At 37.5% G+C, this 18,201-nt stretch overlaps 1 protein-coding gene across 1 annotated transcript in view; it reads left to right on the top strand.

Annotated features, from left to right (window-relative positions):
- Nucleotides 1-65: 65 nt before the first annotated feature.
- EIF2A (eukaryotic translation initiation factor 2A) overlaps nucleotides 66-18,201 on the top strand; it is a 36,478-nt gene continuing 18,342 nt past the window's right edge. Inside the window, exons 1-5 of the mRNA XM_058551014.1 lie at nucleotides 66-178; nucleotides 8,911-8,980; nucleotides 14,231-14,305; nucleotides 16,894-17,012; nucleotides 18,066-18,165. Coding sequence (XP_058406997.1) covers nucleotides 151-178; nucleotides 8,911-8,980; nucleotides 14,231-14,305; nucleotides 16,894-17,012; nucleotides 18,066-18,165 — 392 coding nt within the window. The 5' untranslated portion in view covers nucleotides 66-150. The remainder of the gene's footprint in view (nucleotides 179-8,910; nucleotides 8,981-14,230; nucleotides 14,306-16,893; nucleotides 17,013-18,065; nucleotides 18,166-18,201) is intronic.

Here is an 18,201-nt window from a genome sequence, read left to right as displayed (position 1 = left end):
GCGCTCTCCAACCGGAAGTGAATTGGCCCCGAGGCTGGTGGCCCCGGAAACGCCAATTCGCCGTCTCTAAGCGTGAGGAGACGTGTAGGGGACGGGTTCGGCCCTCGTGAACTCTGACCCGAGCGCACGGGTTTCTCTTTCCGGGACAAGATGGCGCCGTCCACGCCGCTTCTGACAGGTAAGTTGTGAATGAGCAAAGGACTGTTTCTTCAGCGCAGTTTCTTTTGTGTCCTTGCCCTTGGGGACTACCCGGGAAGCCTTGGAATCTGATCCGCGCTTTCTCGTGCATTGCGGCGGAGCCGAGGGCCTTCGGGCTTCTCCGTGTAGCGTGGCAGTCGGAAGTGAGGCCCCCTCGGGCTCCCGCATTCCCCCTCCCTTTTGCTCATCCGTCATTCTTCCCGGCCGCTTCCCGGATGGAGGAAGGAGGGTGATGACAGCAAGTGCCAGCTGAATTTGCTACCCTGGGTCTGTAGTACTGGAGTTACACGAACGCTTACCTGGTGACAGGCCTTGTTGAAGTCCTTTAGCTCTGTAGTAAGGAAAAAACAAGCGTATGACCCAGTTCACTAGAATGACCGACCACACGTTAAATACGCGTGAATTTAGGTAATACCAAACTCGGTACTCCTTGTTTAATGAAATTTGTAGGACTTAGTGGAGAGAGTGGAGCTGTGGTAGTGTAGGTTTCAGGTGATCAAAGTGTGTTTTGGGGTGGTAGCAGTGAGCATTATAGAGATAATCTGGCAACGTTTGGTGTTGAAGTGGTTATGAGCCTTATAGAATTAGAAATTAGAGGATTCCTGAGATTTTGAACCTGAGACAGAGTTTATAATGTTGAAGAAGGTGATAAATTTAGGCTTTCACAATGTCAGGGAAGACTGGACTAGGGTAATGGCTGAGTGTCTCATATATGAGTATGAAGTAAGGAGAGGGAAGTTGGGAGGGAAAAGAATAGAAGGCTTCAAGTCACTGATAACTTAACTTATATAGAAGGAAAAAGGAGTCAGTAAGAGAAAGATTGTCCACTTTTGAGGACTGGGGATTATTTCCCCTGAGACTTGGAAGGAAGAACCTTAACAAGCTTTCACACTTTTTGCCATTCTACGTTTTAAGGTCTTTGTTATCAAGCATCATGCCCACTCATATTCAATCCGGCTACCACAGTTCATTCATCAAACATTTATCAAATACTGACTATAATTTGTTAGATAATATGCCAGGCAGATACAGTTTAAAAGTCATAATTACATACTAGATGAGTTTTTTTCTCTAGGTTCATAAAGGTAGCTTGTATCTTATTCATAATTTTGAAACACTAAATGCTTATTTGAAGTCTAACAAAAAAAAATTAGTACATTTTAAAATCTGACTAATTTTCTCCCCTTTAAAAATCCTTACAGTGACTCCTTACAGGGTAGATTCCATCCTGTTTGGCATAGCAGGTGGAACCCTTTATAATCGTTGAATAGCTCTTAATATTCATTTATTTCCTTGCCACCCCATCCTATTTTGTGCTCCATCGATATTGAACTGCTTATAAAGTCCTTGAACAACCTATTTCTTCAGTCTAGGACTGTTGCTCTTGGTTTGGCTAACTTCTTTCATCTTTTAAAATTCATTTCAGACATTATTGGTTTGTGAAGCCTTTCCTCACTCTTCCCAGGTAGTCACTCCCCAGGCTATTTTCATAGCTTGTATATACTTGTTTTTTTTTTTTCCCCCCACTCGTCACATAGGATAACTACCTAGTTGTTTAGATGCTTTTCTCCCCTGCTAGACTGAACTCCTTGATGGCAGAGGTAGGGTCTTATTCATCCCTGCCTTCTCAGTACCAAGTACAGTGCCTGTTAAACAATAAACACTCTAAATGATTAATGGAGGAATAAATTAATGAAAGATAACCACTTCATTCATAGTCAAATTAACCAAGAATGACAATTTTTCTTACAATGCTTAAAATCAAGGACTTTGTAAGCGTTTAAAGGAATCATATAGTCTCAATACACTGCATTAAGCTGTCTCCACATTCTATTCACTGTTTTGCATTCAGTCCCTTCTAATTAAAATGAATTCCTAATTAGAAAGTCATATGTAGAAAAAATTGTTGCAGTTATTGAAAAGATTTTGTTTTGAGTCCATATTTATTTTTGCTTTTTATTAACTTGTAATACAGTTTATGTTTTGTTATGAACCTGATTTTGTGTTCCTTCTAATAAACTTTGTATATCCATTTATTAAAATTTGTGTAAGAAATTGCTCAAACTAATTAAATCCAATAAAGCATCTTAGTGGCTCCAAAATGTCTTGCCATACTTTCTCACAGTTATGCTTCTCTGTAGGGAGATGTGAAATAAAACATTCGTTTAATTTTTTTTTTATTTTATTTATTTATTTTTTTTCCCCCAAAGCCCCAGTAGATAGTTGTATGTCATAGTTGCACATCCTTCTAGTTGCTGTATGTGGGACGCGGCCTCAGCATGGCCGGAGAAGCGGTGCGTCGGTGCGCGCCTGGGATCCGAACCCGGGCCACCAGCAGCAGAGTGCGCGCACTTAACCGCTAAGCCACCGGGCCAGCCCCTAATTTTTTTTTTTGTGAGGAAGATCAGCCCTGAGCTAACATCCATGCCAATTCTCCTCTTTTTGCTGAGGAAGACCGGCTCTGAGCTAACATCTATTGCCAATCCTCCTCCTTTTTCTTTTTCACCTTTTCTCCCCAAAGCCCCAGTAGATAGTTGTATGTCATAGCTGCACATCCTTCTAGTTGCTGTATGTGGGACGCCGCCTCTGCATGGCCAGACAAGCGGTGTGTCGGTGTGCGCCTGGGATCCCAACCCGGGCTGCCAGTAGTGGAGTGCGCGCACTTAACCACTAAGCCACGGGGCCGGCCCCAAAATATTTGTTTTAAATAGTAGTTTATATGTATGGACAAAAGTACAATGACGTCATACAATTTTTATGATGAATTCAACTGATAATTAGTTCCCCTAAAATAGACATAGCTATCGTAAAGGACCAACAGTGTCATCAGTCTTTAAAGTAGCTTTGATGTGTACTTTTGTCTGATGGAATGTGTTTTTAACTTAGTACAGAAATCTTGGTCTATTCAATTTTTGATTTTGATTTAACACTTTTGCCCGTATTCCCAAGAAACTCCATTCTTGAGCAGTGTTTAAAAACTTTTGATTAGTTTAATTTTTTGCTATATTGTGAACAAAGCATTACTCAAAACAATGGGATTTTTAAAAGCCTTTTATTTTGATATAGTTTAAGACTTAGAAGAAGTTATAAGAACAGTAAAGAAAGTTCTCATGTTCTCTTCACCTAGCTTTCCCCAGTGATAATACATGTCTTCTATAACTATAGTCCATTATCAAAACCAGGACATGGACAGTGGTATGGTACTATTTACCAAAACCACAGTCCTCCTTTGGATTCCACCAGTTTGTGTATGTGTGTATGGTACCAAGAAATTTTATCACGTGTAGATTCACGCAACCACTACTATCAGAACTGCTGGTAGTGAGTACAGAGTTGCTCCATGCAATATAGAACTACTCCACCACCACAGAGAAGATGCTCCCCTTTTATACTCAGACCCTCCTTCCGTCTCTAACCTTTGGCTACCACTCATTGGTCCTCTATCACAATAATTTTGTCATTTCAGGAGTGCTGTGTAAACAGAATCATACATGTATGTGACCTTTGGATTTTTTCTTTTAAAAGTGTTCTTTTTTAGAATGTGAATGTGTGCTTGTTGAAAAGCAGTTGATTAATTTGACTCAAGATTTTGCTTCTCCAGAAACATACTGAAACCAGAAATTGAAAACCACATGAGATAATGCTACTTGAGCAGGAAAGACGTGGCACTTTTCATACTGACTTTTCTGTGAAGTGTTGCCTTCTAAGATTTTGGGTTAATAATCCGCATGAAAGAGTGTGGGTTAAGTGGAGATTTTTCTCCCCCCTACTCCTGTCTTAGTCTGCTCAGGCTCCTATAAGAAAATTCCCACAGACTGGGTGGCTTATAAACATTTTTATTTATTTCTCACAGTTTGGGAGGTTGGGAAGTTCAAGATCAAGGCATTGGCAGGTTGAATGTCTGGTGAGCACCCGCTTCATGGTTCATAGACAGCCATCCTCTGCTGTGTCCTCACATGGCAGAAGGGGCAAGGGAGCTCTCTGGGATCTCTTTTGTAAGGGCACTAATCCCACTCGTGAGGGCTCTGCCCTTATGACCTAATTACCTCCCAAAGATCCCACCTCCAAATACCATCACATTAGGGATTAAGTTTCAACATATGAATTGAGGGGTGGGTACACGTGTAGTCTATAGCAGCTCCACCTATCTTAGTTTGGGATATAGGTAAGAAATAGAAGTTTTAGAAAAGGAAGTACTAGTCCTGTACTAGTTGCCCTGAATACCCTGAAAGTTCTCACTGCTGTGGCGAGAAGGCTACCTCGTGGGTTCTGAGGTATAGCTGCCACTGTAGTCTAATATACAAACTTGTTGAAATTTCCCCAAGTAAACATTGTGGTCAGTGATAACGGCAAAGTCGATAAAGATAGAGGACCAAGGTCACTAGTTACAAGTGTCATGAGAACACAGGAAGCTGCATTGAGCTGGGGAAAGCTCTTTGCTTTTTCTTTTTTGCCAGTCACTTCAGGCATATGATCTTGGGGCCGGCAGTAAAGACAAGAGAATGTGGTGTGATTGCATCACTTTTTCTAATTACATTGCACCTTCGTTGGGACCACACTGATGCTGTGCTGTGTTGTTTTCCTAGGCCTGTGTATGAATTCTGAAAGAGAGCTCCTAGTGTGTTAAATTACCACTGCAGCTTGTGGGAGGGACCTCTTTAGGCTGACAAAATTTTATGTAATCTAGGAATAAAGTGTCATCTGGTAACTAAACTCCTTGTTTGGGAAATTCATTTTTGATTAATCTCTCAAATAAGTGTATGTTAAAACCTTGATTAAGGTTTAAGTATTAAGTACTAAGTATTAAGAAAAGAATGGCCTGGGGCCGGCCCCGTGGCATAGCGGTTAAGTTCTCGCACTCCGCTTTGGCAGCCCAAGGGTTCACAGGTTCAGATCCCGGGCGCGCACCTCTGCACCGCTTGTCAAGCCATGCTGTGGCTGCGTCCCATATAAAAGTAGAGGAAGATGGGCCCGGATGTTGGCCCAGGGCCAATCTTCCTCAGCAAAAAGAGGAGGATTGGCATTGGATGTTAGCTCAGGGCTGATCTTCCTCACAAAAAAAAAAAAAAAAAAGAATGGCCTGTTCTCTTCTAATCATAATGTATCATACGTGATGTTGCAGCAGATGATTGATTTGGTGATGAGAAATAGCACTGCGTTGTCTGTGTCTTAAGAGAATTTTGATGCTACACTTGATCTTAGTCAAAAGGCCAAGCAGCAATTGAGAATTTTTTTTATATAATTTTTATTTATTTATTTATTTTTTCCCCCAAAGCCCCAGTACATAGTTGTATGTCATAGCTGCACATCCTTCTAGTTGCTGTATGTGGGACGCGGCCTCAGCATGGCCGGAGAAGCGGTGTGTCGGTGCACGCCCGGGATCCGAACCCGGGCTGCCAGTAGCGGAGTGCGCGCACTTAACCATTAAGCCGCGGGGCTGGCCCAGCAATTGAGAATTTTGATGATAAAGAATTAAACTTCATAGTTTTTAAATCTAGGAAAACATTTTCTGGCACAAAATGTTTTCTAAGTGTCATTAGAGATTTTTAGAATAGATATCGTCAGTGTTTCATTCAAGAAGTAGCCATAGACTGAGCTCCTTTGAAATCGTTATGTTCAATGCAGTGATGGATTCATTTTTTAAATTCCTAATGCCTAGCACATGGAGCTGTGCAGGGGCCAGCCAGATCACATAGAGCCTTGTAGGCCTTGGTGTAAGGAGTTTGGATTTTGAGATGTGCAGAACACTTTGCTAGGCTTTAGATTATTCAAGGACAAACTACCCACAGCAATTTGGCAACTCCATCTAGTGCTCTGTTCATGAGGAGACATGGTGTCTAGTTGTATACTTGTGGATGTCTAACAGGAAACTCATGGTTCAATTGTATGTTTACTTACTTATTTTCCATCCCTCCACTAGAAAGGAAGCTCCATTAGGGCATAGATTTTTTGTGTGTGTGAGGAAGATTAGCCCTGAGCTAACATCTGTTGCCAATCCTCCTCTTTTTGCTGAGGAAGATTGGCCCTGGGCTAACATCCGTGCCCATCTTCCTCTGCTTTATATGGGACGCCGTCACAGCATGGCTTGACAAGCGGTGCGTCGGTGCACTCCCGGGATCTGAACCTGCGAACCCTGGGCCGCAGCAGCGAAGCACGCGCACTTAACCGCTGTGCCATCGGGCTGGCCCCTAGGGCATAGATTTTTATCTTGTTCATCAGTGGTTCTTGTACTTTCATTCTAACTTTAAATTATTTACTTTGGGACTGTAACGTATATTACTTTCAGTGTCTGAAAAGTGAGCTGGTTAGTTCTCAGGTAGAAAATCAGTGTTCTGAGAACTGTCCCCTGAGGGAGAAAAGGAAATAGGGATCAGAGTTTGAGTCAAGAGCAGCCTCTGTCTACCAACTTTGCTGCTTGTGCAGTACCACCAGAAGAGTGGGAGATTTGTGATTAGCTGGCGGAAAAGGGAGCAGATGGAATTATAGCCATGGACCTCGTAAAACTTTTTCTCCTCTTCAGCTCCTCTACTGTGGCTGCTAGCAAGAACTCTAGCTGACAAAGTAGTAACTCATCACCAAGTTCTGTCAATTTTATCTTCTAAATATTGAACATTCATTCTCCACTTTGCATTTCCACTGCCCCATCCTAGTCCAAGTTTCCATAATCTCTCCTGTGGGACTACTGCAAAACTGTCTTTTTTTTTTTCTGAGGAAGAGTCACCCTGAGCTAACATCTGTTGCCAATCTTCCTGGGCCGCCAAAGTGGAGCGCATCAAACTTAACCACAAGGCCAGCGGGGCTGGCCCTGCAGAATGGTCGTGAATAGTCTCTTTACATCCACTCTTACCCTCCTCTTTGAGTTCATTCTCTAAACGGTACCAGACTGACCTTTTCAAAATGCAAATCTGGTTTTAAAAATCTGCCTAAAACCCTTTTGAAGTTTCTGGCTATAGGCCAGCATTGCCTAACTTAGACCACAAGATCCTGCTTGGTCTGAGCCCTGTTTTCTTGTCTGTCTCCATCTCCTTCCAGCCACACAGGCCTTCTTTCCTTTCCTCTGATGCTCTGTCATCTCTCTTGCTATGGAGTTTTGCACTTGCTGCTTTTCTCTTGTTAACTGCTATTCCTTCTTCGTATCTCAACACACAAATCACTTACTCAAGGACGCTTTCCCTAACCTTCCATTTTTAGGTCAAAACTCCCTATTATTCACTCTGTTAGCCCCATATGTCTTTCCTTTGTAGCACTAAACACAGTTATAGAATTCCATATATTTGACTAATTATTTATTAATGAGGTCAGGGACAAGGTTGATTTTCCTCCCTGTTGTATCTTCAGTACTCAACATAGGATCTGGGAAGTAGGTTTTTGCCCAATAAGCATTCGTTGAATGAATGATCAGTTTATTTGGTTCAGTTTTCGAAGCTTCTAATTGAGCCATTTAAAAAAATATAATCTAGTTCTATAGATGTTTTTGCTTATTTAATCTTGAACTTTGTGCCCACTTAATTTTTTATGATATTACTATCATTGGGGGCTTAGTAAATGAATGTTTCTCATCCCACTTGCTCTCTTCCTTTGAGAAATTGTAAATAGATTAGTAATGCCTTACATTTTTTAAGAACTTTGCGTATATACTATATTTTCCTGTTATTATTTTATGTAAAGCACACAGCCACCCTGTGTTGTGATACTTCCATTTTACAGCTTAGGGCACAGATTTAGAGGTGGTGATGTATCCAGGGTTCCGTAGCCGATATAAACAGAAGTCTGCCTCTGAGTTCATGTCCTTTCTACTACAGCACACCTACCTTTCACCGGAGACAGTTAAAATTTTGAGTTTTTATTTATAAAAGTTACATGAGAGAGTAAGCTGATACAAAGAATATTGAACTTAGACTCAGCTTCTGATTGTTTCTAACATCCATACGTTTTGAAAATGGGATTCTAAAAAAATGTGAAAACATAATACTGAGATCACTTTTTTTCCATTTGAATAAAGGAATATAAGTATGAATGTTGTATCTCAATGCACATGCATAGATTTCTTATAAAATAGATAAAAGTGGATTTATTGAGGTAGTCTCCTTAGACACTAAATGAATATGATTTATAGGAAAAAAAATAAGAGGGATATTACCTGTCTTAGTCAGTTCAGGCTGCTATAACAAAGTACCACAGACTGGGTAACTTATAAACAACAGAAATTTATTTCTTACAGTTCTAGAGGCTGAAAGTCTCAGATCAGAGTGCCAGCATGGTCAGGTTCTGGTGAGGGCCCTCTTCTGGTTGCAGACTGCCAACCTCTTATTGTATCCTTACGTGGCAGAGAGAGAGCTGGCGAGCTCTCTGGGACTCTTTTTATAAGGGCACTAATCCCCTTCATGAGGGCTCCACTGTTGTGATCTCATTGCTTCTCAAAGGCCCCACCTCCAAATACCAGCACATTAGGATTAGGGTTTCAACATGAGGGTTTGGGGAAGACACAAACATTTAGTCCATTGCGTTACCTATTTATTTCTCAGCAGTTACATGATTCATGCAATATGGTAAGAAAAATGTGCCCATTTAATGCTAACGTTCTAGAGTTCTATGAAATATTTAATAATTTCATTAATATTTTGACTGAAAGCTTTTTGTTTTTTAAAACATTTGTGATAACTGAGTGTTATTAACAAAGTAATGGTGGTTCTTTCCGTTTTATTTCTTTAGTCCGAGGATCAGAAGGACTGTACATGGTGAATGGACCACCACATTTTACAGAAAGCACAGTGTTTCCAAGGTATGGGTTATTTTGTTGAGTGATGCTATAGGGAACTGTATAATACATTCTAAATTATTTTTGTTGTTGTTATATTCTGAACAGGAAAGAAAAAAACAGATAAGCTAGTTTCTTAGGATGTGTTATATAATATTAACAGAAAACAGAAAGAATGCATATTCTCTATCAAGAAAAATGATCTTTAGATTTGAAAATACGGACAGTTGGCCCTTTGTTTCTGCGGGTTCCACATCCTTGGATTCAACCAGTCGGGTACCAAAAGGCCTAGGATGGTTGCGTTTGTACCAAATGTGTACAGACTTTTCTTGTCATTATTCCCTAAACAATACAGTATAACAACTCTTTACATAGCATTTACATTGTTTTAGGGTATTGTAAGTAATCTAGAGATGATTTATAGTATATGGGAGGATGTGCATAGGTTGTATGCAAATACTATGCCATTTTATATAAGAGACTTGAGCACTGGCCGATTTTGGTATCCCCAGTGGGGGGTCCTGGCACCAATCCCCCACAGATACTGAGGGACAGCAGTAATAGCTTGAGCATGTTTAAAAGAAAAAGTGTAGACAATAGTGTCATTGAGTTCAAGCCTCTAGCTTTTTTTTTTTTTGTTGTTGTTGTTGTTGAGGAAGACTGGCCCTGGGCTAACATCCATGCCCATCTTCCTTCACTTTATATGGGACACCGCCACAGCATGGCTTGACAAGCGGTGCGTCGGTGCGTGCCCGGATCCGCACCAGCGAACCCAGGCCGCCGCAGTGGAGTGCACGCACTTAACCGCTTGCACCACCGGGCCGGCCCCTCAAGCCTCTAGCTTAAAAGAATTTTATGTTAGGGAATGAGGAAAATCTTCCACATGTGATCACCAAACCACTGCCTATAATCTTCATGAAATCGGAGAATGAAAAAGGTATAAGAAAGGAAGGAAATACTAGTATATATATATATAATATATAGCTAGCTAGATATATAGATATATTTTTCCCAAAAAGAAACACTGAAAGGGTAAGCCAAAACTAATAAAAGTGATTATCTGTAGGGGGAGAGAGAGTTACAGGATGCAGGGGATATGTCTGTGAATGAACTTTGATATATATAGTTTTGACTTTGGACAATGTAGTTGTTTTAAATTAAAAAAAATAAAAAATAAAAATAAAATGGAAAACAGAAACAAGTTGGCAGTATAACCATATGATGACTGCAAAATTCTTAACTGCATTGAATAGTTGTATTGTTAACAGGAAGTTGATGCTGTTGTTTTAAATCTACTGTAGGATACAACAAGTAGTTATATTAATGTCATTGGGAAACAAGATTTTCAGTATAAGAGTGAAGGGATAGAGTTGCATATATCGATATGAACTCAGAATTTCTTTTCATAAAATCATTTGTATTTCCTGGCTCTGTCCAATGAAAAGGTCTAGAAGCAGCGATAACCTAATAGCAGTGAATACTGCTGCCTCATAGATTGTGATCTTCTAAACACCATTGTTCTCTAAAAGGAGCCAGTTTCTTGGGGAAGTGGCGAACTCCAGGTCTAGGATGGAAAATGTACAAGCTGAGCTATAGACATCTAAGCTAGAAAGCAAGGAAGCTGTAAAAGACGAATGGGGTTTTGTTAAAGGGTTACAGGAATCAACTTGAAGACGTTCACGCCAACCTAAGACAGTACAATTTGAGCATTAAGAAGAATTATGACTAAGAGGGTTAAGACATGTCAAGTATATATGAACACTCCCCCAAAATCCCCCTCTCTCCAAATCTTATTGGTCAGTATTGGAGGTTGTTGGGATCCTTGCTCATTACTTTGAAAACTGATAAATAAAGAGAAGGGATCAAGAATTTATCTTGCCTTTCCTCTACAGACTGTTTTTCAGAGTAACCAAATTGTTGATGAGGAAAACTTCTTTATAGAAGAATTCCAGTTAGTAAATGCAGAAGGAATGACAGGATTAGATAATCAGCGCTTTGTAATCCTAAAGAAATCATATATCAGTGGTTCTCAAACTTTAGCATGCATCTGAAGAGCTTTTTAAAACACAAATTGCTGCTCCCTCCCCAGATTTTCCGATTCATTAGATCTGGGGTGGGGCCCAAGAATTGGAATTTTTAACAAGTTCCCGGGTAACGCTAATGCTGCAAGTCTGGAGACCCCACTTTGAGAACCACTGATCTAAGCAAATAATCATCAAAAGATGCTGAAACTGTTAAATGAACTGTTGATGAGGAACTTTATAATCAGGCTGACATCACCTGAATCTATTGACCAATTTTTTATCAGGCCTAGTTCTCTAGAACCTCGTTAGAGGAAGTATGGGCCCAAGACCAGCCGTATTGGCATCACCTGGAGCCAGTGCAGAAATGTGACATCTAGGCCCCACCCAGTTTACTGAATCAGAATCTGTATCTTAACCAGATTCTCAGGTGGTTTGAATGCATGTATACTTGAAAACCGCTACTCTAGAAAACAACAGTCTGTCAAAGCTTTTGTGCTGCTCTTCATTGGGGTGTGTAATCCCAAGGCAGCAGAAATGAGGGGAAAAAGGGAATGAGGCAAAGAAGAAGTGAAAGCAAATGTAACATGGGGTGCTCTGAACTGACAGATTCACAAAATACAGCCGTGTTGCTTGGTCATGCAGTGTGTCTCCACAGAGGCTGTATGGAACGGCCGTGCCTCAGAACAGTCTCTTGTGGAGAGGAAGGGTGAGAAATGTATGTGTAGCCAGAGCCTCTCTTGGTCTGTTTGGGTTGAGTCTGAGTGCCGAGCTCCTCTTCCTGCAACTGCAGTAGGCATAATGGGATCCATGTTGAAATGTGGCCCTCACTCCTGGCAAGGCTGAGACAACCAATGGCGTTAGATGAGGTGGTCAGGTCTCTTCATTAAGTAACTGCCCCCTGGGAGCAGGAAAGGTTAGGTGAATCTGAGGAGGCACGTAGTGAGTCCAGTACCGTCTCAGCATCATGAAGAGTGGGACAAGAAGACATTACATGTCTCCTGGTGAGCTGCAATAGGAACTACATGGTACTTAACTTCTATGAATGTTAAAAAAAACCTGAGTCTAATCAAGCTTTTAGATGAATGGTTCTCAAATTTGGATGCACATTAGAATGACCTGGGGTCTTTTAAAAACCGAGATATCCAAGTACTGGGTATTAAATGATAGTAAGGAGTTATTGTTAATTTTGTGAGATGAAGTGGCATGTGGCGATTATGTTTTTTAAAAATGTCCTCATCAGTCTGAGGTGCATACTGAAGTATAAAGTAAAATGATACGACATCTGGTTTTGCTTTAAAATATTCTGCATTAAATATAAAAGTAGAGAGTAGATTAAACAAAATTGGCCATGAGTTAATAATTATTTAAACTTGGTGATAGGTGCATGGGTGAGTTATCATACTTTTTCTCTATTTTTGTGTATATTTGAAGTTTTTTATTTAAAAGATTGTACCAGAAGGAAATAGACAAAATTTCCCAATTGCCACGATTAAGAAAAGAATTGAGTTCTGGATACTATAATCTAGTAAGCTTGCCTTCAGTCTTAAACACAATTGTAGAATGCTGTATTAAAACGACATTTATAATCATTGAAATAATGGGGTGATTATTGGAGTCAAAATGAGCTTGCTAAGAACAAATTGTTTCAAGCTTATCTCATTTCCTTTCTGAGTAGAATTTCCAGACACATCAGAGTAAACTTCATAAACATGATTTTAGCAAAGTATCTGAGAAATGAGAAAGCCTTTTGGTTGGATGATAATAATCATCAGTTGCCATTGGTTAAGAGCTGTGGAGTCAGCTGATTAATGAGTTGATTTTGGTTTGAGGGAAGGACTGTTGGTGAACCACAAGATCTTGTTCAGAGCTCATTCAACATTCTCATAGTTAATTTACATGCTAGCTTAGGATGATGTTTTATAATTTATACATTATATAAATCTCTAAGGAATGGCTAATATTTTAAAAGAGAAAATCAAAATGTAAATAGATCTCAGTAGGCAGGACTAATGTGCCAAAACCTGAGTGGAATTTGATATGGTAATTGTAAATCATCTGCCTTAAGGTTCAGAAATGAGTTGCACAAGTGTAGGAAGGAGGACATCTTGATCGTAGCCGTTTATGGGAGAAAGAGAAAAAAAAATGTTTCAGTAACTGCAAACTATATAAATATATAGTTTTTAATATAATAATATTATAATTAAATTATAATTATATAATATATGAATATATTTTATATTTTATTATATAATTATATAATATACATTTATGTTATATATATACTAATTATTATATATTACGTTATAAATATAACATATAATATAATATATTATATATAAATATGTATATAAAATAATAATATAAAGCTTCTATTATTGTGTGATTACAGAAATACGATAAATTAATGCAAAGATAGTATCCAGTTTAAGGGGGAAGTATCCAGTTTAAGGGGGATCTACTGGTCAGTTCTCAGTGCGTTATTTAATAATTCAGATATTTATTATCCATTAAGTTCTCATCTAAAGTTGTGACTACACTTATGGACATCTACTTGTACACACATACACATTTCTGTTTGGGTCTTCATTATCACTGGAAGACGTACTCATAGTAGCCATCTCCAGTTGAGAGATAAACAGTACTTAGAATTTTGGTCATTTGATAGAATATTGCCAAGAAGTCCAATTTCCATAGGTCTGTTTTTGTACGGAATCCTGTATCTGCATTTATTTAATGTGAAGATCCTCTTATTGTTGTTATGCTTTCTGTTTCTACACATGAGAAATTGATGGAAGGTCTTTGTCCTTCAAATCTAGGGGCACTTGTTAGCCACTTGAGGGTATTCTATCCATTGTTTTGTTACGCAGGTGCTCTGGGACGTTCTTCACAAGGTCTCTGTATTGAAATCCTTCAGCCCTCTCAAGATCAGGGCTGACAGCTGGTAACTTCCACATTCACTTACATTTTTGGGATTTTGCACAAACTAGTTATTCACCGAAAAGGGCTCTCTTTCTTTCTTAAGATTGATCTGTTGGTATAAAATCAGTTTCCAGCTTACTTTATAGTGGTTGTTGGCACTGCATTTTAAGAGATAAAGTATTTCGGTAGACTAAAACGTTTTGGAATTATCTTCCAAAATTTATGTAAGTTCTTAGTCATTAAATTAGTAGTAAGATTGTGGATTTTTAATCAGATTTTTTGAAAAGTATTAATGCTTATTAATTTAAACTTTTTTTCTTGTCATTTTCAGGGAATCCGGGAAAAATTGCAAAGTCTATACCTTTAGTAAGGATGGGACCTTGTTTGCCTGGGGCAACGGTGAAAAGTTAGTGTTCGTTTGTATAACATATTTTGTGTGTATATGTGACGAATGTGCAACATAACTTCATTATTTGAATAATATGTATTTGGGTATCATTAATAAAGTCTGTCTTTTAATGTCATGATGCAGTTAGATATTATCTCCAACATAACTTCCATGGAACACCTCCAGAGTTGTTAGTTTCTATTTATGTGTCGTGACTTGTTTATCTAGTTACTTAGAATTAAAAAGTAATGTATGAAAAAAAGCAATTCATTTAATGTTGGAGAAGCTGAGAGGTTGTTTTAAATAGTGCTCTAAAAAAGTGTTTCTTAAATTTTGCACTAGCACTTAGAGAATAACTCTCTTTGCTTGTTTACCTTAGATTTAGATACTTTATATCTTTGCTGTTAAATTAGTAACTGTCTGCAGTTATTACTATTAGTTTTATTGTATATAAATGTGTATCATCTAAATATTTTATAAGTTATTCAAAAGTATTGTAGTATAGTCTATATTACATAAAATAATCAGATTACAAAATTGGTCTTACCAAAAATATAAGTGTTTTGATTTAATGCTCATAATTTCACTAAGAAAACCAGTCCTTTTTAATTTTTCCATCGTCACTACAACATTTCAGTTCACAGAACAAGGAAAATGCTGGAATATTTGTTGCTTGGTTTAAAGTTATTTTGTTGTTTTTAACCAGATACGCTATCTTAGGGTTTTTTAAAAGGAGGAAATGCATACATTAGTTTGAAAAGTACATTTTAAATGTTGTTTTTTACACAGTGGTAATGTATTCTGAAGTCTTTCAACTATCAGATGAGATTGGATTAAACACGTGATTTTTAAAATTAATGCTAAAAAGATTGTGTTGAATTAGTTGATTCACTTTTTATGACTATAAGTAGCTGGCAGAATTAGCTTTTATAATTAAAATATTAATCAGGTTTTTATTTTTTTAAAGTTTATTGAATCCAACTACTCTCAAATTATTAAGAATATAATCATATTGAGTCTTATCCTCAATGCTAACATAACAGTCTTAACCTCAGCCTCAAAGAAAGAATGTACTCTCAAGTTTTCTTCTTTCTTTTGGTGTAACTTATTGTGAGTATTTGGGTTTTATTTTTTAAATCCACATTTTAGTTTATACTATCTAATGGGTCATACCATACTTCTTTCCATTGTCTATTGTCTTTTGGAGGTATCCCTTATTCTCCTGGCTCAGAGTTTGTTGAGTAAGTCTATTTTCACCTTGGCAGTTGTTATTAACTATTTTATATACTTCATTCATATCCCCACTTGGCTTTCTATTGGATTCAACTCTGAATCCTTTTAATATATCCCCATGTACTGTGTCCATCTTTTTAATAGATATTTTCTATACCTGATTCTAGCATTTATTTCCTTAAAGTGCTGTGGCCACAGTGATATATGATATTCCTGGGGCAAGGGAAATAAATGTAGTGTATTGATTGTAGTCTTTGCTGCGTTCGTGGTTAACTAAGTCAGAAACTAGAACTGATTTTTCCTTAAATATGTGTGGGGTTTTTTTCATTGAAATAAACACCCTTTATTACACTAAGAATAATTACTAAAGGTTATCAACAACAAAAAAAGAAAGCTTCATGCAATTCTAAAATATATAATTTATAGTAAGTTGTAAAGAATCGTGTGTGTGTGTGTGTGTGTGTGTGTGTGTTTAAACAATATGCAGTAATCGTTCATTCCTTTTACCAATTTCTGCTTGTCCTAAATCCAGTGTCCTCAAACTTGAGTAGAACAAAGTAACTTTAAGCAATTTCTAGAATAAGATGAAGTATCTTTTTTTTTTTACCTGAAAGAGTACATAAGATTAAGTCAGGCCAAATTGGGTTTAAAGCTTGGCTCTGGCATTTATCAGTTGTGTGATCCTGGGCAAATCATCACAGCATTTAATTTTTCTAGGCCTCACTGTCACCATTTGTAAAATGGAGATGATAATACCTATCTTATGAGACTGTTGTGAGGATTAAATGAGAAAATGTGCATAAAGAGTTAGCCTAGAACATGGTACACAGAAAGCATCAAAAACTGGAAATTGCTTTTATTTATACAATTATTGTAATTTTTGTCATTATCTTACCATAATAATTCTTACAGTCCTATCTTTTGGAGACTGCTTCTGAGATTTTAATAGACATCAAAAATCTCCTTGATGATTTCCCCAGCTGCTACAACTTCCATTTCCTAAAGTGAAAAAACGTGCTTTTGCATGAGCACTTCTGCTTTCTTTTCTCTTCTATACCTCAGCTCGTCTAGCTCTGTGTTCACTTAAAGGCCTGTTGTTTCCTTTTCAGCAGACGGTGGAATCATTTCTTCTGTCTTTCTGCTAATTTTATATTATTTCGCAACACCAGCCTTATATAGGGGTCTTTTGGTAAAATGGACACTTTTTTTTAGTTAAGATGTTTATTAAATATTTTCTAGAACTAAAAATGGATTTTTATGAAAAATGAACACTTCAGAGTGATCTATATTTGAAAAGAGGTATGAATGTTTTGGATAATGCTGGCTATTATAAAACAGTATCTCATTGTTGAAGTTATTTCTTTTGAAACTAGAATAAATATTATCAGTGTCATTAACAAGAGACTACTGCACTCCTTCGACCTCCCAAAGGCAGTTTGCCTTGAGTTCTCGCCAAAAAACACTGTCCTGGCAACATGGCAGCCTTATACCAGTAAGTATTTTCCAACTGTAAAATTATTCTGATAGGACAAATTCAATTTAGTGGGCAAAAGAAGAGAAGGTTTATAACCTTATAGAAAAGTAATTAATCTTTATAATAGTAAATAGTATTTGTAAATATTGTTAATCTACAATGAATCTTGTATTCCCCAAATACGATGAACTTTAAGTAATTTCAAGGTACAGTAAGTTAGTGAAAAGATCCATCATGAGATAGAGAAGAAGCAGCAGCCAAGGGAAAATTTAGAAAGTAAATAAGCACTGGATAGAAAAGATCTCAAAAATTAAGAAGAATAATGCCCTTTAAAATGAAAAAAGGTTTTAAATAATCATTATAAGTGAAAGAGGAAGTATAGTAGACACAACATCCAAGAAATGTGTATGGTATGACAAAGAGTAGGAAATGGTGTGCTATTTTCTAACACATTTAAAGATATAATAATATGTTACCTGAACATTTTGCATAGCTGTGCTTCATAGATGATTAGTAGAATATTGAGAACTGGTCTAGGGGTTTATTTTAAGAAATATTTTCTAATAATGTAGACATTGCTCGGTAAATATATGACAGTAGATCACTATTGGGTTATAAATCTTCTGGGTTTGTTCTTTCAAGAGGCGTGGACTCTAATGAATCTTATTTTTCGAAGTAAATAAAAGGGAAATTGAAAATCCATTGAGACTCATGAGTGGTTTTATATAACTTTTTTGTGTGTGTGACTTACAGATAAAAACTTTCATAATAAGACAGTTTAATCCATTTAACAGCAAACCATGTCAAACTTAATAAACAAGAAATGTCTTATTAAGTATTCTTAAAATCTGTAGTGATTAACTCATTTCAGAAGTTTGCTCAAACAGCTGTCATGTTGTCATGGCTTCAGGAATGGATGATTAAATCTATAATTAAAGCTAAAGGGGAAAGTTGATTTATAGCAACTCTTTTACTTGATCTTTATAGTCTTGTTCCAATTTTTTTTGCAAATGAAATCTTTTCACTAGTGTTAGGAGGCAATTACTGCAAAAAATTTTGTTTTTATTGCAGCTTCTAAAGATGGCACAGCTGGGATACCCAACCTACAGCTTTATGATATGAAAACTGGGGCATGTTTGAAGTCTTTCAACCAGAAAAAAATGCAAAATTGGTAAATAAATGCTTTAAAATGCTAGTTATTTGCAAC

This window comes from Diceros bicornis, chromosome 2, assembly GCF_020826845.1.
Source record: "Diceros bicornis minor isolate mBicDic1 chromosome 2, mDicBic1.mat.cur, whole genome shotgun sequence".
NCBI lineage: Eukaryota > Metazoa > Chordata > Mammalia > Perissodactyla > Rhinocerotidae > Diceros > Diceros bicornis.
The sequence above is the reverse complement of the archived record's forward strand: the minus strand, read 5'-3'. Positions and strand labels throughout refer to the sequence as shown.